Source organism: Mobula birostris, chromosome 1 (genome assembly GCF_030028105.1).
Source record: "Mobula birostris isolate sMobBir1 chromosome 1, sMobBir1.hap1, whole genome shotgun sequence".
In the NCBI taxonomy this organism is placed as follows: domain Eukaryota; kingdom Metazoa; phylum Chordata; class Chondrichthyes; order Myliobatiformes; family Myliobatidae; genus Mobula; species Mobula birostris.
In genome coordinates this window covers 79638067-79661420 of record NC_092370.1, presented here as the reverse complement: position 1 = coordinate 79661420, position 23354 = coordinate 79638067, and the positions used below count along the sequence as shown (strand labels likewise).

The 23354-nt window shown below is 45.8% G+C and overlaps 1 protein-coding gene across 1 annotated transcript in view; it reads right to left on the bottom strand.

Annotated features, from left to right (window-relative positions):
* Nucleotides 1-23354, bottom strand: part of LOC140197614 (desmoglein-4-like) — an 81039-nt gene that overhangs the window by 42067 nt on the left and 15618 nt on the right. The window contains exons 2-5 of the mRNA XM_072257831.1: nt 21695-21797; nt 19014-19207; nt 14340-14471; nt 7537-7698 (exon numbers count right to left, since the gene is read on the bottom strand). Coding sequence (XP_072113932.1) covers nt 7537-7698; nt 14340-14471; nt 19014-19207; nt 21695-21797 — 591 coding nt within the window. The remainder of the gene's footprint in view (nt 1-7536; nt 7699-14339; nt 14472-19013; nt 19208-21694; nt 21798-23354) is intronic.

The window sequence follows — 23354 nt, the reverse complement described above, 5'->3', positions numbered from 1 at the left end:
TGTCAGCCCAGATCAGAGGCAATTGCCGATTGCAGCGCCTCTGATCTGGGTCGACATTTACGTGCCAGGCAGCACCTAATTAATTAGCATGTTTATTTCAGCTTTTTTCTTAAAGATGCGCTGTGTGCCTCCTGGCCACGGCTGTACCCCTGCATGCTTCATGGATCGGTATCAGTTGGTGGCCCGGAGGGTGGGGGCCGCTGCACCACCCAAACTCCGACGACTCAGTCTAACACACCATCATCAGTGTGCTCGATGTCTTCCCGATTCCCGTGATACTACACTGTACATACATTATTTCTACTTTATATAGGCTGTGTATTTTTACGTGTTATTTGGTATGATTTGGCAACTTCATAGCTGAAAGGTTACTGGAAAGAGTGTTTTTGCCAACAGCGCTTGCGTGAGATTTCCTGCCGAGAGCACTTGCGTGAGATTTTTGCTACGGAGAACAGTGCCGGCAATGGTTGTGGAAAAGTATTTCTACTTTATATAGGCTGTGTATTTATCATATCATTCCTGCTTTCACTATATGTTACTGTTATTTTAGGTTTTATGTGTTGTGTGGCATGATTTGGTAGGTTATTTTTGGGTCTGTGAATGCTCACAAAATTTTCCCATATAAATAAATGGTAATTGCTTCTTCGCTTTACGACATCCCGGCTTATGAACCATTTCATAGGAACGCTCTACCTTCGGATGGCGGGGAAACCTGTATCTGGAAGCTTTGGAGGGTGCGTTTGGATTGACGGGAGGTTCCTGGGAGCTTTTAGCGGAGTTTCAAAACATGCAGCAGGAAAGAGGGGAAAGCTCTCAGAATACATTTTTCGGCCGGAGATAATGCTTAGTGGGTTGCGGCGCCGAGGGGTAGTGAAGACGGATGAGGTGGCGAAGTTGAGGATGAATCAGATATCTACGGGTTCCCTGGGGGAGGACAAGGTGGCTTGGAGTCTTCGGCAGTCCTATAAACGGAGCCCCTCTCCATCGTTCGTTCAGCTGATTAGAGAGGTGCGGGAGGATGAGAGCACGTTGGGCTGGAAAGAGGGCTCTGGCCACCGGGGACAATCCTCAGCAGTACGGGAGGTGGTGGCAGGGTTGAGAATCGAGCGACCCAAGGGGTCCCAGGTGGATAGGGACCCCTCGCATGAGTAGGTTGACAAGGACAGCACCCCCTTCAGGGGATGGGCCACTCAGAGGGCTTGGAGTGGCGGCGGGTAGCATGTGCCATAACTGTGGGAAAGAGGGGCATTTCCAGCGGGAATGTGAGCGGCAGGAGGTGTGCTACAGCTGTGGGGAAGAGGGACACTTCCGGAGGGATTGTGAGAGACAAGACGCCCTGCGGAGGGCAAGTCCCCGGGTGACTAAGAAGGGAGAGGTGTCGGGAATCTTAGGAGAGACTCAGTGAGGGAACGGACTGGAGTCTCTGGAGGAACACATTCCCCAAAATCTACCATGGGACCTCCGCAAGCCCAAGCCCTTATTCCAGATAGATTAGTGGGACCCTGCTCCAGCGTGTCCCTACGGATAGACGGAATCTTTGCAAGGGCCATTCTCGTCGCAAGGGTCGCAAGTCACCTTATTGTACCAGTCGTTCTACAACAAACATCTAAAGCATCTGCCCGTAACCCCGTTTAATGGCCTGGAGATTTGGGGTGTCAGTGCTGGCGATTATCCGTATGACGGGTATTTGTCAGTGAAACTGGAGTTTTCAGAAGCCGATGTGGGAGTGTCTGAAATTCTAGAGATGTTAGTGCTGGTTTGTCCGGACCCGGTTGAGGCGGGGGGTGCTTCAGTTCCGATGGGGACCAACACCCCTGTGGTGTGGAGGCTCATGGGGGCCTGCCAGGAGAGGGCGGGTGAGAACTTCTTGTAGACCCGGGCTGTGCACCCAATGTTTCGAGCTGCTTTTGAGGCAGCAGGGAGCCACCCTGGGCCAGATACTGAATGTAAGCGAGGGACTGTGTGGTGTACCCAGTCGAAGCCTAAGGTAATAAGGCCTGGGGAAGTAGCGAGGGTGATGGGAACCCCCAGATTTCCCGGTGTGCTTGATGGCAAGGCCCTTTTAGTAGACACCCCGGAAGACCTCGAGGGGGAGTCACGATTTCTGGCTGGGGTGCTGGTGAGGCCCGAAGTGCAGAGGCCCTCGGTGGTACAGGCGAGCAGGATGCTGTGATTGTCAGGAACACCACGGCGAGAGAAATCACCTTTAAGAGAGGGATGCCCCTGGCTCATTTGCTCCCTTTGACTGTAATGTCGAGTGGCCCCGTGAGGCTTGCTGGGTGCGGGGGGAACGATTAGAAAACAGAGGGAAGCTGACTACCGAGACCTTTAACTTTGGGGACTTGCTGGTGCCGCCGGGTTGGAAGAAAAGGCTGGTGCAGAAGATGTTGAAGCTGGAAGATGTTTTTTCCCGTGGCGAGTTCAATGTGGGTTGTTCCAAGAGCACTCGCCACACCATCCAGGTGACTGAGGACACCCCGTTCAGAGAGAGGTCGCGGCGACTGGCCCCTGCAGATGTGGAAGATGTGTGCCAGCACCTGTGTAAGTTGAAGGAAGCTGGGATCAACTCTGAATCCCGAAGCCCTTATGCGTCTCCAATAGAGGTGGCCCGGAAGAAGAACGGAAAGGTACGCATATGTTTGGACTATAGGACTCTGAACTTGCGCACTGTCCCTGACCAGTATACAGTCCTGAGGGTCGAAGACGTGCTGGCCTTTCTGAGTGGGGCGAAGTGGTTTAGTGTGCTGGACCTGAGGAGTGGATATTACCAGATCCCGATGAGTGAGGCCGACAAAGAGAAGACGGCATTTACATGCCCTCTGGGATTTTTCCAGTTCAAAAGGATGCCCCAGGGCATATCAGGAACCTTTGCCATCTTCCAGAGGGTCATGGAGAAGATGGTGGGGGATATGAATTTGCTTGAAGCGTTGGTGTATTTGGATGACTTGATAGTATTTGGATCCACCGTGTAAGAGCACAAAGCGAGGCTACAGAAGGTGCTAAGCAGACTGAAGGAGGAAGGGTTGAAACTCTCCCTGGCCAAATGCCAGTTCTGCAAGACGTCTGTTAGCTATGTCGGGCACATAATCTCACTGCATGGAGTAGCTACAGACCCGGCTAAGATAGAAGCGGTGACCACATGGCCGAGGCCCCAGACTGTGAGCACTCTGTGCTTGTCCTTGGGATTCTGTGGTTATTATCAGAGATTGGTGAAGGGCTATGCCAAAGTGAGTCACCCCTTGAACCAGCTTCTGCGTGCTTACTCCCCCCCCCCACCCGGGGCAGAAAAGTAGAAGGGTACAGGAGACTGGAGACTATCTCAACCCATCAGAGCCCTTTGGACAGAGGTGGGATGCAAAATGTGAGGAGGCTTTTAAATCGCTGGAAGAGTTGCTGACCCAGGTACCGGTGCTGGCTTTTGCGGACCCCTGGTTACCCTATGTACTACACACCGATGCCAGCCGGGAGGGATTAGAGGCCATCTTGTATCAAGATCAGGGTGCCGGGTTGAGACTTGTAGCATTTGTCAGCCGGAGTTTGTCGCCCTTCGCTTACTTATATCCTGACGTCAGCGAAACTGGATGCTACAGGCCATCGGTGGTTGGTGGCCTTGTCGTCGTGATTTCAGCCTGAAGTACCGGCCGGGGAGCAGGAATGTCGATGCGGACGCTTTGTCCCGACGGGCGCATGAGGAACTGGAGAGGGACCAGGAGTGGGAGAGTGTTCCTGCATCTGGGGTGAAGGCCTTGTGTCAGTTTTCTATCACTGTGAAGGCTGAGGAAAAGGAGATGCCGTATTGTGCAGTGGACCCACTGGGGGCTTCTGACGATGCCTTGCCCCCAGTTTACTGTGACCTGACTGCTCTGAAGAGCAAGCAGCGGCTGGAGTTGAGTCCTGGGGAAGTGGCAGCTGCTCAGCGAGATGACCCGGGCATTGGTACCATTTGGTACGCAGTGGAAAAGGGGGATATGGCGTGGCCAGAGAAGACGAAACACGCTTCGGTGCCTCCATTACTGAGGGAATGGCCTCAGTTGAAGTTGAGGAAATGAATTTTTTACCGGGTCACATCACCCCCGGACCAACCTCAGTGTTGGCAGTTGATCCTGCCTGAGGAAGTATTGGAAGATTAAGCTGAAGTCACTGCACGATGATTCTGGACATCTGGGGGTGGAGAAGACCTATGAATTGCTCAGAGACAGGTTTTACTGGCCTCGAATGAAGTTGGAGGTTGAAGAATACTGCAAGTCATGCATTTGCTGCATACGGCGGAAGTCACTGCTTGTGCAGGCCGCTCCTCTGTCACACTTGCAGAGTGCAGGGCCCCTGGACTTGGTGTGTATGGATTTTCTGTCCACAGAACCTGATGCCAGCAACACGGCGAATGTCTTAGTCCTCATGGATCACTACACTAGATACGTTCAGGCTTTTCCGACCAAGGACCAGAGGGCGACTACGGTGGCAAAAGTTTTTAATGAGAGAAGTATTTCGTGCATTATGGTCTTCCCCGGTGAATACATAGTGACCAGAGGCGGGACTTTGAGAGTAGACTCATCTATGAGTTACTGGGTATGCTGGGAGTTGAGAAATCGAGGACCACGCCCTATCATCCGCAGAGCGATCCCCAGCCAGAGGGGTTTAATTGGACCTTGCTAGACATGCTCAGGACTCCAGAGCAGATAATTGGGCATCTGGTTCACTGTCACAACTGTACACGCAATGAAGCTACTGGGTACTTGCCCTATTATCTGATGTTTGGGCGCAAGGCGAGGTTGCCCATTGACCTCTGTTTGGGGACTGACTCGGGTGACGTACAGCCGAAGCCTTATCTGAAGTATGTGTCTGATATGAGCAGAGAGCTGAAAAGGGCTTATGAGTTGGATGGGGTGGCGGCCGCCAGGCAGAGTTGGGGAAATAAAAGGAGGTATGACCAGAAAATGAGGTTCTTCCAACTCCTGCCGGGAGACCGAGTCCTTATAAGGAATTTGGGTTTACCTGGAAAGCATAAGATGGGTGATTGCTGGGCAGCCATGCCCTATGTGGTGGAGAGTCAGATGCCAAACCTACTGATTTTCTGGGTGTGGCCGAGGACGAGAAGGGGCCTGCCAAGATTCTACATCAGGATCACCTGTTGCCCCTGGGGCAAGATGTACAGGTATTGCAGAAACCTGATGAGGCCGCTGCACCCAATACCAGGAGTCTGCGTCCGTGCAGGGTGGAGGACGTGCCTATCCCGGGAGAGAAGGGCCCGGGCCCAGCCCCTGTGAGGGATACTGACTCGGAGGATGATGACTAGGATGGTTGGTATATTCTGCCTTTCGCTGATGCTCCCGAGATGGAGGAAGAGACTCCTGGCCTTTCCCCCACTGGGTTAGACAGGGCTAGTGAGGGGCAGTCCATGGTACCGCAGGACGTTGAAGGAGAGGATGTAGGGCCTGAACCAGAGGTAGAGGGTTCTGAGGTGCAGAGGGGCTTGGGTGACCGATTGGGGGAGGGTTCACCTCGTAGCTTCAAAGGGTCCCCTGTAGTGCCTGAGGTGGAAGAGTTAGAAAAGGGGGTACGTAGGGCTCAGAGAGGTTGGAACCCTCCGGAAAGATTGACCTATGTAGCACCCGGGAAACAGGGTGTGATCTCTACTGTTTTGAGAAGTCAAGTCACTGCTTTCTGCACGTGGATTGGGCTGTGTGTTCTGCAGGAAGGGATGGCAAATTAGTTGAGCGCATGAGGACATGACTTAATTCGGTCGGGTGAGAATGTAGGGTTCTCAGTAATATTAGATGGACTGTTACCTGTTAATTGCCTATTACAAGATGGCTTCTCTGAAGTGTTAAAATAAAATGGTTTCTCGTACTGTTTACTGTTGAGTAAGGAGTTCTCTGTGGCAGCATGTTTGGGTTATACTTAGTGATAATGGAAATTGTATTCGTTTGCTAGCCAATGGAAGCCATGTTATGCTATCTTGTATGTCTGTGCTGAGCTGAAGATCACGGGCTTTTCGGGAGGAGAACCGAAGAGGAAGGACGTGCTGGACGTGCTCTGGTCGACCACCGTGGTTGGACCCAGGCGGCAGGTCGAGGAGGTCGGCGGGAATTGAATGGTGGAACGAAGACCCCATTAATTGAGCTCCAACGGTTGTGCACGAAGTGGTTGAACTCTGATAAGATTGGCGCCTTTTACTTTCCTTTTATATTGTATCTCTATTAATTACATAGTTCCAGTGAGATCTATAAAGTGTAATCTATAAATCGTACGTTGTGTGCTATCTTGATATTTGATGTGTGAGTTTTTACCAGGTGGCGTTACACAGCAACTACGCAAAGGTGAGACATGGTTTGCCAGGCAAACGGGGTTTCCCCTAGATAAACACGAGCTGATAGCCCTGAGCGTTACAAATGTAATACCCCAGATGCAGCTAATCGGAGTTTTATAAAGCTGCAACACAACTTCACGACTCTTGAACTCAGTGCTTTGACTAATAAAGGCGAGCACGCCAAATGTCTTCTTTACCATCCTGTAAACCTGTGCAGTCACTTTCAGTGAGCTATGGACTTTTATTCCAAGATCTCTCTGTACATCAATTCTGCTAAGGGGCCTTCTATTAACTGGGTACTTTGCTTTTACATTTGATTTTCCAAAGTGCAACAACTCAAACTTGGCCAGATTAAACTCCATCTGCCCATATCTGCAACTAATCTATACCTCACTATATATGTGGCAATCTTTTACACAATCCACAACACCAGCAGACTTTGTATTGTCTGAAAAATTGGATGAAAGCATGAATGACTTTCCCCAACCACATTTACATCCAAATCATGCAGAAACATGACTACACTACCTGAGAAATAAACATACAATCATGAGTTACCGTCACGCACTATTGATAAAACTGCAGCAATAACCACATTACTCTGATCTATCCTCATTAGTCACTGTCAACGTGAAACTATTAGACAGAACAAAGATATTTGATTTATAAGTACAAATCAAGGTTCTAATAAAAAACTCATACAAAGATAGAGACGAAACATCAAACAAGTTGCATTGATAAATGAAATGATTAAAAATAGATTCGTTGACTGTGAAATAAGACTCAAAAGCAAGGACTGCATGAAGTTACCCAGTGAAAGCCATTCATCTGCTTACAGCAACACACACAAATGCTGGAGGAATCCTGTCTCATTCAGCTGCATCTATGTTTGAATGATAACTAAACTTGATTTGATTTCAATTTGAACTCAGCAAGCCAGGCAGCATCTATGGAAAAAGAGTAAATGGTTGACATTTCCGGCTGAGACCCTTCTTCAGGACTTTTCCTCTTTCCCATATACAGTATGCTGCCAGACCTGCTGAGTTCTTCCAGCACTTTGTGTGTGGTGCCCTGTAATTCCAGCATCAGCAGATTTTGACATGCTTGTGATTCATCTGTTTATGCTGCTCAAAGTAAATCTCATAATCCTCGGAGGATGAAAAGCCTGGAGAAATATCGTGAAATTTTCAGAAATCTTCAAAAGCCTTCGGAGATTCATTGCAACTTACATTGAAGTTTGGAGTTACTTCTCGATCCACTTTTCCTGTGATGATTAGGTTGCCAGTATGGCGACCAATCACAAAGAGCCCATTTGGTGGCTTGTCAGCACCAGGTCCAGTAATCCTGTAGGTGATATTAACATCAGGTAAGGAATCCAAATCCGACCTGATCTAAGGCAAAGAAAGATAGGAGAGATTATTTTACTTGTATTTTTCCATATATACACACAGTAGATTCTGGTTAATTGGGCCATTGATTAATCAGGACAGCTGCTTATTTAGGACAACGCTTAAAGAACAAAAACAAATCAAGAAAATAACTGGGATTCCCTTCATTTATTTGGGACAATACACCATTTAACTGGGGCAGAAGACTTGTTGAATATTTTCCAACCAGGGTCAGTCGTGTCCATGTCTTGCAGCCATTAGACGCTACACTGTGTTTACAGCAAAACAGTTTTTAAACTGTGTCAGTTGCATGTATTTGTGTTCAAAAAGGAGTGACTTCTGTCATTGATAGTTGGTGAAAAACAAGCAGTAGACAATTCAGAACTGTTCTGCTCACTGCAGTTTCAAGTATTCAAATGTGGAAATGCCAGAAATGAACGTGAAATGATTCCACTACCACAAGTTAGGGACTACAAAGAATTTGAAGGCATTGACAATCAGTTTGAAAGTTAAATTCGGTCCCTGCCAGACACTCAGCCCTTGCCTGTGGCTTCAAGTAGCTATTTGCATGTGATACTAGGCACACCCCAGTACAGGTGGGCTAAACTAGGTGAAGGTAGCCAGTGGGTCTCATACCCCAGTGAGAAAGGGATATGCCTGTCCTGTCATGTGAAATCAACCCCGGCCGACCGGACGGATGAGATCTACAGTGAAACCAAACGGCCAGGAAGGTGGTTCTGCAACGCTCTGTGGAGAGCAAAGGGAATGACGAGGCATTGAAGAAGTCATGCATCAAAAGTCATCCACTGCAACCAGGAAGATCCCAGTTGTGACGTCTACTTGTACCACTGGACCCGGACTTCTGAGGTCAAGAGAGTGGAACTACTCCAATGGAACAGTTTATCAACTTTAAAAACTCTCCTGCGTAGGGTTCCTATTATTGTCTTATACAATGGACAACAACCAGCAGTATTGATAGTGTTCTAATTTGTTTTGCATTTCATTTAACTGCATAATTTGTCACTCAGTTGAACAGTAGTTTGTCCTTTTATACCTACCTTTTTAACTATTTCCAAGAAGCTTTGGTTAATTGGGACAGTCACTTAATTGAGCCAAAATGTACTGGCACCAATCTGTCCCAATTAACCGGAATCCACTGAGTATTCTTTTTATTACTCTAGATGGACAGTAGAGAGCATTCTGAATGGTCACATCAAGGCCTGGTATGGAGTCTCCAATGCCCAGGAGGCAACTCGCTCTAGGACCCTCACTATCCAGTACGTGCTCTCTTCTTGTTACTACCATCAGGGAGGAGGCAAAGAAGCCTGAAGACCCACACTCAATAATTCAAGAACAGCCTCCTCTCCACTGTTAGATTTCTGAGTGATCCATGAACACCATCTTGTTAAGCCTATTTCTTGCACTATTTATTTTGTAATTTATATGAATTTTATATATTTGCATTATGATTCTGCTATAGAACAACATTCCAAATTGTGTACAAATGATAATAGATCTGATGACCATAATCTGAACTACTTGGATGAGTGCAGCTCTGACAGAGGCCAAGAAACTTGACGCAATGCTGGATAGACACTGTGCCCGTGACAGACTGGTCAGCGTTTATCACTCTCTGCAGGTTCTGCTCGTCCAGGGCAGGGCAGCTACTATACAGGGCTGACATGCAACCTGTCAGGATACTTCCTATAGCACATCCGTAGAAGTGGGAGAGAATCCTAGTCTACAAGCCGAATCTTCTCAGACACCTTGGAAAATAAATGCACTGATATTCTTTCTTGACCACATCCGTGGAGTGACCAGGTGAGGTTGCTAGTGACATGAATTCTTTTTTCAAATTCTATTCTTCTCCAGCCCTTTATCTTTCCCACCAACCTGTCTTCATCTATCACCTTCTAGCTTGCCCTCCTTCCCCTCCCCCCTTTTTATTCTAGCGTCTTCCCCCTTCCTTTCCAGTCCTGATTTAGCGTCTCAACTTGAAATGCTGACTGTTTATTCATTTCCATAGATGGTGCCTGACTTACTGAGTTCCTTTAACATTTTGTGTGTGTTTGCCCTGGATTTCCAGCACCTGCAGAGTCTCTTGTGTGTATACATGTACATTACAGTGTGTGGATCAGACCTTTGGACTAAAGCACACTATAAAGGATGATGGGTATAATTGAAAACGAGAGATTCTTGACCACAGGGAGAGTAGTAGCAGCAAACTTATGACTTGAAAGAGACAATTCCAAAAGGCACAGTGGTATCTGTCACAGCCAGGCCCTCTTCCTGGAGGTCATTTGTACATCTCCAAATGGACATTATGCTGTTACCCAAATGTATGGGTAAGAATTATGTACTTGTTATTGTGTTTGTTGTTTCTGTGGGTAGAAGCTTGTCAAACAATTAGAAGTGATGCTGTAACTATCGCTAAATCTAGCTCTAGTGTAGCGGCTAGTGCATTGTTTTACAGCACCAGCAATCAGGGTTCAATTTGTGCTGTCGTCTCCAAACACATTTCCGCATAGGGCTCCTCCCATCTTCCAAAAATGTGCAGGTTACTGGGCTAATTGCTCACATGGGTGTAATTGGGTGGCACAGGCTCGTAGAGCTGAAAGGGCCCGTCACCGTACTACATCTCTAAATAAAAATAAAACAAAATAAATATAATTTATTCCTACATTTGGGATCCCTGAGACAATGTCAAACAATAACAATTCTCATTTCACAGGCAGTTTAGTACAGGAATTGACAAAAAGGCATGCAGGACTGGCATCATTTCAACTGCCCATACAACGGAACGGGCTCCTGAAAAGCAGGTTAGCTAAATCGTGAGAGGAAACTGTGCTTCCATTGGCTCTCATAACAATGTGCTTGTGCTCCAAACAACATGAAATAATATTGGATTGGTACATTGCGGGGGCTTACCAGTTACTCCTTCCCTTTCGGTTAAGCAGATGGAGATCTATACTATGAGTGAAAGCATGGAGCAGCATTGTAAAGCACTGACGTGGTGCGCTGCCGATATAGCCTTGAATTGTAGTGTGTTCGATTCTCTATTTCACTTTGATAAGGAGACTAGAGCTGTGACAGAAGCATGGGATTGCACTACCATAGAAATGACTCTGCCAATACAACCGTTTAACCATCCGACAATGGACTGCACAAACCTCGTGCTCTGAAGCTGCTTCATGAGGATGAGGATGAAGTTTGTTGTTTCAACCACCATGGGATGGGACTATATTTAGGTTAACAGTACGTGCAATGTTTACACCACTAATAACCCTTTGAATCCTATCAATGGTACTTATTGAGGGTGCAGCTGGAGGTCTATGATTGGCTGCAGAGGTACCCCTTTTAAAATGGAATTGCTAGCTTGAAGGAGTCCATGGAAGTGCTGTTGCTTTCTGGCCTACGTAACACCATTCATGCACAACCTGCCTACATCCAATTGTGTGGGACTGCTATCGAAGGTCTCAGAGGCCGAGTGTTTCTCAATTGTAGTGTTCCTGTTCTGGGGACATACCAGACCTGCTTGTGAGATCATCAGCATGGCCTTTGAGCTGGAAAAATTAGCTACGTTTCACAAACTAGGTCATCAATGTCATTACTGCTGAAATGGTGACCCTTCAAAATCCATTAGCATTCGACTTTTGTTGGTGGAGAAGGGAGGTACTTGAGCCATAATCGGCCAGAAGTGCTGCATGTACATTCCGGATAGGACCGAGAATATCACCAATTTAGCTGTGCATATCCAGCTAGAAGCTGAAAAGGTTAGGACAAGACTGCAGGAGCTATGCAGGACTCCATTGCCACCTTAAGAATTCTTTAGTTGGCTTCTTTAGCTGGGGCAACTCAATTGTACAGTGGGCAATGGGAGCCATATTCTTCTTGGTTGTGACATTTGTTTAAAATTCTTGCCTGAGCAGCTGCCTCATACACATGGAACCCTGTTGCCCTGTTGGAAGTCCATCACAGAATTTTAGAGAGTTTGTGCTACTGAAATTTGCACTGCTCTCTACAGGACGAAAAAAAAGGGATTAAGTTTAGATAGTGTTCAGTCAGTCCAGGCACAAAAGGTCTTCTAAGAAAAGTTTTCAAGAAGAGTATAGCTCCCCTTTGGGGACAGGAGCCATTTGTCATGTGGAAACAAGGAAATAATAGAAGGATGCTAGTCACACACCTACTTTACTCACTTCAAAGTGTCATCATTTGTTAGCTTGTTGTTTGAGTATACCCAGTTTACCATAGTCAATTCTGTATGAAATAACATTCATCTGTTCAAACAAGAACAACGTAGTGATAGGGGTCATGCTCCTTGTGCCAAAATAAATGAAGTATAATTAATGACAATGCAAAGTTTCAGAGTCCAATTAATTAGCAATGCAATAGGATAAATTAATATAGTTCATTTCTCAGAGTTGGGGACGCAAGAACTAGAGGGCATAGGCTTAAGGTGAAAGGAGAGAGGTTTAAGAGGAACCTGAGGGGTAACTTCACCCAGAGGGCAGTGGGTATATGGAATGAGCTGCCAGAGAAATTGGTTGAGGCAGGTATATTAATGATATTTAAAGAGTACTTGGACAGGTACATGGATAAGAAAGGTTTACCAAACTTTGGAAAATGGGCTTGTTTAGAGGGAAATCATGGTCATCAGAGGCCAGCTGGTCTGAAGGGCCAGTTTCTGTGCTGTATGAGCCAAGAGTCCAGACTATAACATGCTCAAGAGACCATTATGCACACAGAATTCCAGATATGCTGTTATCAATGCAATGTATAACTGAATCATAACTTTAGAATTCTTCATTGTTAGATTTTATAGGTGTATCTGCATACCAGGCTTATTCACCAGGATACCAGGTGCCTCTATGTCCCAGAACTCTAGAAACTCTCACATTATCTCAATCTGCCAGGTCTTTCCCCATTCTCTTAATCTATCTTTACAAAAACTTAAGACATAGAAGACGAATAAGGCCATTCAGCCCATCAAGTCTGCACCACATGCTTCGATTATGGCTTATTTTTCATCTCAGCCCCATTCTCCTGCCTTCTCGCCGGAACCTTTGACACCCTTATTAATCAAGAACCATCAACCTCCATTTAAAATGTGCCCTCTGACTTGGCTCCACAACTGTCTGTGGCAAAGAATTTCATATATGCACCACCTTCTGGCTAGAGAAATTTCTCCCCATTTCTGATCTAACAAGATGTCTTTGTATTCCGAGGCTGTGCCCTCTGGCTCTTAATTCCCCCATTATTGGAAACAACCTCTCTGTGTCCTCTCTATCTAGTCCTTTCAATATTTGATAGGCTTCAATGAGCTTTCCCCTCATTTTTCTAAACTCCAACAAGTACAGGCCCAGACCCATCTAATGCTGCTTATATATCCCTGAGACCATTTTCATAATCCTCTGGCCCCTCTCTAATGCCAACACATCCCTTCTTAGATATGGGGCCCAGAACTGCTCATAATATTCTAAATATGTTCTGATCAATGCCTTATAAAGTTTCCACATTACATCCTTGCCTTTATATTCTAGTCCTCTTGAAATGAATGCCTTCTTCACCACTTACTTTCAGCAACACACACAAAACACTGGAGGAATGAAATGGCTCATGCAGCATCTATGGAGGGAAAAGGGCATTCAACACTTTGGCCTGCAGCCCTTCAGCAGGACTGGAAAGATAGAGGGGAGATGGTGGGGTGGGAAGGGGTGGAGCAAGTGCTGGTAGGCGATAGCGGGATCCAGGTGAGATTGGGGGGGGGATAATAGGCAGGTGAGGGAGGGGATGAGTGGGAATGATGCAAGAAACTGCGGGGTGTTGGGTGAAAGTATCAAAAGGCTGAAAAAGATGAACTCTGAAAGGAGGGCATGGGATAAAAGGAATAGGGTGAGGGCAATTTGGTGACTTAGTGCTGGAGGTTACTATGCCTATATCTTATCCCCAGAATTCCATTGTTTGCCAAAGGCCTGTAGCATGCCATATGAAGTCCCAGGCTAGTCAGGTAAGATTTGGACTATTATTAGCCTGTCCTGGGGTTGCAGTGGGAGGGAGAAAAGGAGGGAAGTGTGTGAGAGTTGGAAGGAGGAAGGGGCCTTGATTTGTTATAGCATTGCTGTTGTGGATGCTTGTGTTGTTCCGGGCATGGTGGGCATGCTTAGCTGGCACCAGAATGCATGGTGAACTTGCTGGCTGCACCCCCCCGCCACCCCCGGCACATCGTGGTTGCTAAAGCAAACAATACATTTCACTGTATGTTTGGATGTATATGCGAATGAGACTGCAGGCACAGTTACAGTTTCTAAATTAGTGTTAGGCTAATTATGATTGAAGCATTGAGCAGTGTGGGCTTTACAGGCTGAACCAAGACAGGCTCCCCACCCCCCACTGTATGTCGATGACAATAATGCAACAATTCCCAAACACAAGCGATTCTGCAGATGCTGGAAATCTTGAGAAACCCATGCAAAATACTGCAGAAACTCAGCAAGTCAGGCAGCATCTCTTGAGGGGAATAAACAGTTGAATGCTATTGACCACAGTCTTGAATGTTCTCAGTAATAAACCAATTCCGATTCTGATCATCAGCTCTCTGGATGCATGTCTACACAATGTGAGTCAAACTACTGATATCAACCTACAATGGCAATGGGATTATTGCTCGGGGGCTCATTTTCTCGAACATTGATAGGCGGAGAGATCCATTCTCGCTTCTGGCGGCGGGAGGTCCTCCTGGTTGGAAATCGAATGACTTGGATTCCTCTCCTTTCAGCCTGTGAAAACAAAAAATAGCTTTAGATCTACACAAAGATGACAAAAGATTAACCATTAATTCCAGTGCAATGTGATAGAGTCATTACTTGTACAAACAACACGTCACCAACAAACTAGTTTGTTCATGAATGTGTGACTACATTCATTTATTCTCAGAAACAAGTTTAGCTTTGCCACAAGCTTTTATTGTAGCTGAGAACACAGCCAAGTTTCAAAGGGGTGGGGAGGGTGGAGATGAGATAAAGGTTATACTTCGTGGAAATTTGATTGAAACTGGTTTGTTTCCCTAAGGGAGATATGAAGTTAGGCAAGTAACTAAAATACAACTTTCCTTTCGATACATTCAGGACTCAGGCCCTGGGAAACTCTTCAGACACACTCAGGTGGATCTGTTGGTTCTACTCAGTAAGTAAGATGAGCTCTTGAACTCACAATTTCTTCTCTCCACCTCACTTCTAGCAGCAGATACAAAACCCTGAAAATATATGTCACTAGGCTCAAGGACAGCTGCCATCCCACTGTTATACAACTACCGAACAGTCCCTTAGTACGTTAAGATGGACTCAGCCTCACAATCTACCTCATTATTGCCTTGCATCTTATTGTCTTCCTGTACTGCAGTCTCTCTGTAACTGTAACACTGTTCTGCATTCTGTTATTGTTTTTCCCCTTGTACTACCTTAATATACTGATGTGATGAAATTTTCCTCGCTGACAAACAACACTGGTGCATCTCAGGGGTGTGTGCTTAGCCCACTGCTCTACTCTCTATATACACATGACTGTGTGGCTAGGCATAGCTCAAATACCATCTATAAATTTGCTGATGATACAACCATTGTTGATAGAGTCTCAGAGGGTGACGAGAGGTCGTGCAGGAGTGAGATATGCCAACTAGTGGAGTGGTGCCGCAGCAACAACTTGGCACTCAACGTCAGTAAGACGAAAGAGCTGATGGCGGACTTTAGGAAGGGTAAGACGAAGGAACACATACCAATCCTCAGAGGGATTAGAGGTGGAGAGAGTGAGCAGCTTCAAATTCTTGGGTGTCAAGATCTCTCAGAATCTAACCTGGTACCAAATTATCAATGTAGTTATAAAGAAGGCAAGGCAGTGACTATATTAGGAGTTTGAAGAGATTTGGCATGTCAACAAATACACTCGAAAATTTCTATAGTTGTACCGTGTATTCTGACAGGCTGCACCACTGTCTGGTATGGAGGGCTACTGCACAGGACCGAAAGAAGCTGCAGAAGGTTGTAAATCTAGTCAGCTTTATCTTGGGCACTAGTGTACAAAGTACCCAGGACATCCTTAGGGAACAGTGTCTCAGAAAGGCAGTGCCCATTATTAAGGACCTCCAGCACCCAGGGCATGCCCTTTTCTCACTGTTACCATCAGGTAGGAGGTACAGAAGCCTGAAGGCACACAGCAACTCAGGCACAGCTTCTTCCCCGCTGCCATCCAATTCTTAAATGGACATTGAAGCTTTGGACACTACCTCTCTGTTTTTTTTTTAAATATACAGTATTTCTGTTCATGCACTTTTTGAATCTATTCAATATACGTAATTGATTTACTATGTCTTATTTGTTATTTTTTTTTCTCTCTGCTAGATTATGTATTGCATTGAACTGCTGCTGCTAAGTTAACAAATTTCACGTCACATGCCGGTGATAATAAACCTGATTCTGGTCATCTGCATGGATCTATGGAGTTACAGGGCAGATACTGGCATGGATAGAAGAATGGCTGACAGGCAGGAGGCAGCAAATGGGAATAAAGGGGGCTTTTTCTGGTTGGCTACCAGTGACTAGTGGTGTTCCTCAGGGGTCAGTTTTGGATAACTACTTTGCACATCGTTTGTCAATGATTTAGATCATGGAATTGATGACTTTGTGGCAAAGTTTGTGGAGGATACTAAGATAGGCAGAGGGATAGGTAGTGCTGAGGAAACAATGCAATTGCATCAGGACTTTGACAAATTGGAAGAATGGGCAAAAATGTGGCAGATGGAATACAGTGTTGGGAAATGTATAATAATGGATTTTGGTTGAAAAAAAAGAGTGCAGACTATATCTAAATGTGGAGAAAATTCAAACAAAGGTGCAAGGGGACTTGGGAGTCCTCGTGCAAGACTCCCAGGTTAATTTACAGGTTGACCCTGTGGTAAAGGTGGCAAATGCAATGTTGGCATTTATTTCAAGGGGAATAGAATATAAAAGAAAGGAGATAATGCTGAGGCTTTATAAGGCATTAGTCAGACCACACTTGGTATATTATCAACAGTTTTGTGCCCCATATCTCAGAAAGGATACGTTGTCATTGGAGAGAGTCCAGAGGAGGTTCACGAGGATGACTGACAAGAGGAGCATTTGATAGCTTTGAGCCTTGGCTCACAGGAATTTAGAAGGATGTGGGGGGGGGGGGTGAATCTCACTGAAGCGTACTGAATGTTGAAAGGACTAGATAAGGTGGATGTTGAGAGGTGGTTTCCTATGGTGGGGGGGTACTATGGTGGAGGGCATAGCTTCAAAATCGAGGGATGACCTGTTAGAACAGAGGCCAGGAGGAATATTTTCAGTCAGAGTAGTGAATCTGTAAAATGCTCCACCACAGGCTGCAGTGGAGACCAAATTGGTGGGTATACTTAAAGCAAAAATTGATAGTTTCCTGATTGGTCAGGGCTTCAAAGGGTATGGCAAGAAGGCAGGTGTATGGGGTTGAGTGCAATCTAGAATCAGGGAATGGTGGAGCAGACTCGATGAGCTGAATGGCCTAATTCTGTTCCTATGTTTAATGGATGGCATTGCGTTTGGCAGACATTTTGAGCCGAAGGATCTGACCCTATCCGGTACTGCTTTATGTTCTTTCTTCTGTGTTATTGTGCATGTAAATAAGTTTGCATAGATTTTGAAGGTCACCAAAATCTTTCACAAACTTCGATAGATGCACAGTGGAGAGCAACTTAACTGGTTTCATCATGGCTTATTAAGGAAATGCCTATGCCTAGGAATGGAAAAGGTTACAGAATGTGATGGACAGCCTAGTCCATCACAAAGCCCTCCCTATGTGAGTACATTTACATGGAGAATTGCTATAATAGAGCAGTATCCATCAAAAACCACCGAAGACTCTCACCTTCCAGGTCATGTTCTCTTCTCACGCCATTGAGGAAGTACAGATGCCTCAGGTCCCGCACCATCAGGTCCAGGAACAGTTATAACCTACAACCATCAGGTTCCTGAATCGACCTGGATAAGTTCATTCACCACAACTCTTAACTGTGTCTATGACCTACTGACTTACTTTCAAGGACTCAAGTCAAGTCACTTTTTATTGTCATTTCGACCATAACTGCTGGTACAGTACACAGTAAAAACGAGACAACGTTTCTCAGGACCATGGTGCTACATGAAACAATACAAAAACTACACTGAACTATGTAAAACAACACAAAACTACACCAGACTACAGACCTACCCAGGACTGCATAAAGTGCACAAAACAGTGCAGGCATTACAATAAATAATAAACAAGACAATATGCACAGTAGAGGGCAGTAGGCTGGTGTCAGTCCAGGCACTAGGTATTAAGGAGTCTGATGGCTTGGGGGAAGAAACTGTTACATAGTCTGGTCGTGAGAGCCCGAATACTTCGGTGCCTTTTGCCAGATGGCAGGAAGGAGAGAGTTTGTATGAGGGGTGCGAGGGGTTCTTCATAATGTTGTTTGCTTTATGGATGCAGCGTGTGGTGTAAATATCTGTAATGGTGGGAAGAGAGACCCCGATGATCTTCTCAGCTGACCTCACTATCCGCTGCAGGGTCTTGCGATCCGAGATGGTGCAATTTCCGAACCAGGCAGTGATGCAGCTGCTCAGGATGCTCTCAATACAACCTCTGTAGAATGTGGTGAGGATGGGGGGTGGGAGATGGACTTTTCTCAGCCTTTGCAGAAAGTAGAGACGCTGCTGGGCTTTCTTTGCTATGGAGCTGGTGTTGAGGGACCAGGTGAGATTCTCCGTCAGGTGAACACCAAGAAGTTTGGTGGTCTTAACGATCTCTACGGAGGAGTCGCTGATGTTCAGCGGAGAGTGGTCGCTCCATGCCCTCCTGAAGTCAACAACCATCTCTTTTGTTCACATTCAGAGACAGGTTGTTGGCTCTGCACCAGTCAGTTAGCCGCTGCACCTCCTCTCTGTATGCTGACTCATCGTTCTTGCTGATGGGACCCACCACGATCGTGTCATCGGCGAACTTGATGATGTGGTTCGAGCTGTGTGTTGCAGCACAGTCGTGGGTCAGCAGAGTGAACAGCAGTGGACTGAGCACTCTTTACTACTTACGTTCTCAATATTATTTTTTATATTTGCAGTCTGTCTTCTTATACACCTTGGTAAGTTTTTGTTTATATATAGTTCTTTTTGGTAAATTCTATTGTATTTCTTTATTTTTCCTGTAAATGTCTGCAAGAAAATGAATCACTAGGACTCACACATTTGGCCCAGACCAATAAATACCTGGACTCTTTCATCTCTCACCTTTGTCTTTAACAGGATATTGACTGCCCATATTTCTCCACTGTTGACATCAGTCATCCACACTGTAAACTTGCGTGTTGAATCAATATTTTCAGCCCGAGTGGCAGTTACGGATCCATCCAGATGAACTTCAAAGCTGCCGTCACTGGTGCTTAGCCTGATGTTTCTCTCCAAACTGCAGTCATGAAGTGGCACTGGACACGGGGAAACAAAGCAAATTCGTCATCAGTCATGCACACAATCATCCAACACACCAAACAAAGGAGAACCTCTCAAGCTGGGTTAAGTTCACCAACAGCTCGTTCTGGTACAATCACATCGACACAGCAGCCAAGGAGGCATGTCGGCACTGGCATTCAGTATTGTCCCCAGTGTTCCTCACTGATTTTCACAGATGCATTGGAGGAAGCATCTGCAGAAGGCTACAGAAATTTAGCATACTCCCTCTGACACTTACAACTTTTATCAAGGCACCATGCAAAGTATTCTATCTGGACTGCTAACTGCTTGGTATGACAACTGCTCTGCACGTGACCACAGGAAACTGTGGACACAACTCAGCACATCACAGAAAGCAGTCTCCCCTCCAAGCACTCAATCTACACATCTCACTACTTCAGTAAAGCAGCCAGCATAATCAAAGACCTCACCTACCCTGGATAATCCCTCCTCCCTCCCTCTTCCATTGAGAAGACAATACAAAGCACACACTATTAGGCTCAAGGACAGCTTCCATCCCACTGTTACCACACTCTTGAACGGACCTCTGGTATAGCAAGACGGACACCTGGCCTCACAATCTATATTGTTAAGGTCTTGCAATTTATTGTTTATCTGCATTGCCCTTTTCCCAATAGCTTTTTCACTTTATTCTATGTTGTTACTGCTTTACTGTGCTCTAGCTCAGTGCACTGTGTGCTTTACCCAAGACTGCAAGATACTACAGCAGACACACACAAAAACTCAGCAGGTCAGGCAGCATCCATGGAAATGAATAGACAGCTAACGTTTGGGCCAAGACCTTTCTTCGGGACTGAGAAAGAAGGGGGAAGATGCCAGAGTGAGAAGGTGATAGGCCAGGCCAGGCAGGTGCGAAAGGTCAAGAGCTGAGAAGGAGGGATCTGGCAGGAAAGTAGAATGGACCATAGGTGAAAAGAAAGAAAGAAGAGACCCAGGGGAAGTAATAGGCAGGTGAGAAGAGGTAAAAGGTTGGAGTGGGGAATGGGGGTGGGGGGGGTGCGGACAGGAGAAATCAATATACATGCCATCAGGTTGGAGCCTGCCCAGATGGAATATAAGGCTTTGCTTCTCCATCCTGAGGGTGACCTCATCTTGGTACAAGAGGAGGCCATGGACTGACACGTCAGAACAGAAATGGAAAAAAAAAATTGGAATTCCCATACTACAGGGAGTTGTGGAAGCAGACTGTCTACTGCATACATCAATCTCCCATTTATTATCTGTCTACACTTCCTGCTACTCCAGGAAAGCAGCCAACACACTCAAAGACACCACCCACCCTCGTCATTCTCTCTTCTCCCGTCAGGTAGAAAATGCAAACGTTTGAAAACACACTACCAGGTTCAAGGACAGCTTCCACTCTACTGTTAAAGACTTGAACAGATATCTTGTATGCTAAAGATGTGCACCCAATCTCTCAATTTACGTTGCCCCTGTTCTCTGCCTCAATTGTACTTACTCTGTAATCATAACACCATATCCCATATCCTAATATTACTTTTCTCACAGTACTAAAGCAGCTGGCAAACCCATCCCCACCCATGCTGCTGATATCCCAACCATTCATTCATTCATCATGCTCAGGATGTCCAGAGTCAGATGTTTGTAACCCAAGGAGAACCTGTGACATTATTTTTCTTCTTGTTACTAACTGAGCACTTCCTGAAGCTCTGCTCATGTCTTCATACGTCCCTTTCCACATGGCTCCCTGACACTGTGGGTAATACTTTTATTTACGTTTGTACAAGTGGAAACCTTCACAGATTCACACAGCCTGGAAACTGGGCCCTTTGGGCCAATTGGCCCACGCCAATATAGGTGTCCCATCAAAGCCAACTCCATTGCCAGCATTTGGCCCATAACCTTCTCTTCTTTTCAAATCTGTGTGCCTATTGAAATGCAATCACACCTGTCTCAATCACCTCATCTTACATACATTTGAGTAAAAATGTTGCTTAAGTTCCTATTAAATTTCTCCCCTTTTAAAATTATGCCTTAAGTCTATGTCCTCTAGAACCTATGTTGTCTAGCACTTGATTCCCTAAACTTGAGAGAAAGACAAAGTGCATTCACCCTATCTAGGAGCTTGGTGATTTGATGCACCTCTACAAGATTTTTTCAGGGTCTCTGATACCCCAAAGAGCAAATTCCAAGCCTGTACAACTTCTTCCATTACTCAGTCTCACAAGTCCTGGCAACCTGCTTGTTAATTTTTTTCTGCACTTTTTCCAGTTTAATAACATTTTCCTGTGGCAGGGTGAACACCACTGAACACAGTACTCTAAGTGAACTTCTCCATCTTCTCTGAAGATCACAAGCACGAGAATAGGGCAATTTAAAATCTAACCACAGTATCAGGACCTGTGTCATCAGCATTTTATCAGAGGGTGGCGAGGCACAAATTTCATGGAAAGACAAAGAAGTCAGCATGAGTAACTCACCTGTCAGAATCACTTGTCCCTTGTTAACCTGTGGCGTGACTAATGCTTCAACATCACTTCTGAGAAAACCGCTTTGGCAACACTGTCCACCTCCATAGCATGTCTGTAATAGAAACATAGAAACTTAAAAAACCTGCAGCACAATACAGGCCCTTCGGCCCACAGAGCTGTGCCAAACATGTCCTTACCTTAGGAATTACCTAGGGTTACCCATAGCCCTCTGTTTTTCTGAGCTCCATATACCTGTCCAGGAATCTCTTGAAAGACGCTACTGTATCCGCCTCCACCGCCGTTGCCCGCAGTCCATTTCATGCACTGACCACTCCCTGTGTAAAAAAAACTTACCCCTGATATCTCTTCTGTACTTACTTCCAAGCACCTTAAAACTGTGCCCTCTCGTGCTAGCCATTTCAGCCCTGGGAAAAAGCCTCTGCCTATCCACACGATCAATGCCTCTCATCATCTTACACACCTCTATCAGGTCACCTCTCATCCTCCGTCACTCCAAGGAGAAAAGGCTGAGTTCACTCAACCTATTCTCATAAGGCATGCTCCCCAATCCAAGCAACATCCTTGTAAATCTCCTCTGCACCCTTTCTATGGTTTCCACATCCTTCACATTGTGAGGTGACCAGAACTGAGCATAGTACTCCAAGTGGAGTCTGACCAGGGTCCTATATAGCTGCAACATTACCTCTTGGCTCTTAAACTCAATCCCACAATTGATGAAGGACAATGCACCGTATGCCTCCTTAACCACAGAGTCAACCTGCACAGCAGATTCTAGTGTCCTATGTACTCGGACCCCAAGATCCCTCTGATCCTCCATACTGCCAAGAGTCTTACCATTAATACTATATTCTGTCATCATATTTGACCTACCAAAATGAACCACCCCACACTTATCTGGGTTGAACTCCATCTGCCACTTCTCAGCCCAGTTCTGCATTCTATCAATGTCCCACTGTAACCTCTGACACTATCCACACTAATGAGAGAAGACGTAAAGGAGACTGTAGATGCTGGAAATCTGGAGTAACACACAAATTCCTGGAGGAACTCAGTGGGCCAGGCAGCATCTGTGGAGGGAAATGGACAATCAATGCTTCTGGTTGAAGCCCTTTATTTAAAAAAAATATTGACTGTCCATTTCCCTCTAAAGATGCTGCCTGACCTGTTGAGTTCCTTCAGCATTTTGTGTGTTGCTCAAAGTTTATGCATGCCAATATTCAAAGCCTTGAATATTCTCAGTCACTGAACATCAGCTGTCCTCTGAAGTCAACGCTTTGTCACTTCAGCCAGGAGAGAGTTAAGTGAGAATCTTTTCCCCATGGTAGACATAACAAAAACAAAATTGAGTAGGTTTAAGGTGAGGAGAGAGTTTCAAAGGGGATCCTTTACATAGAGAGTGGTTGATATTTAGTGCGTCCTGCCAGAGGAGGTGGTAGAACCAGAAACTATTATAGCTGCAAAGCATTTACATTAATACTTGTAAATAAGGAGGAGAAGATGGCAGCACGACGCAGCGCGCGCGGCCACTTCGGTGGTGATGTCTGTTATTTGTCAAGTAGGGGACCGTGCACACTTCTGATTTGATGGAGACAGACATGAGAGTACGGAGGAACATCTGGAGAAACTTCTGAAATGCCCGCTTCGCTGC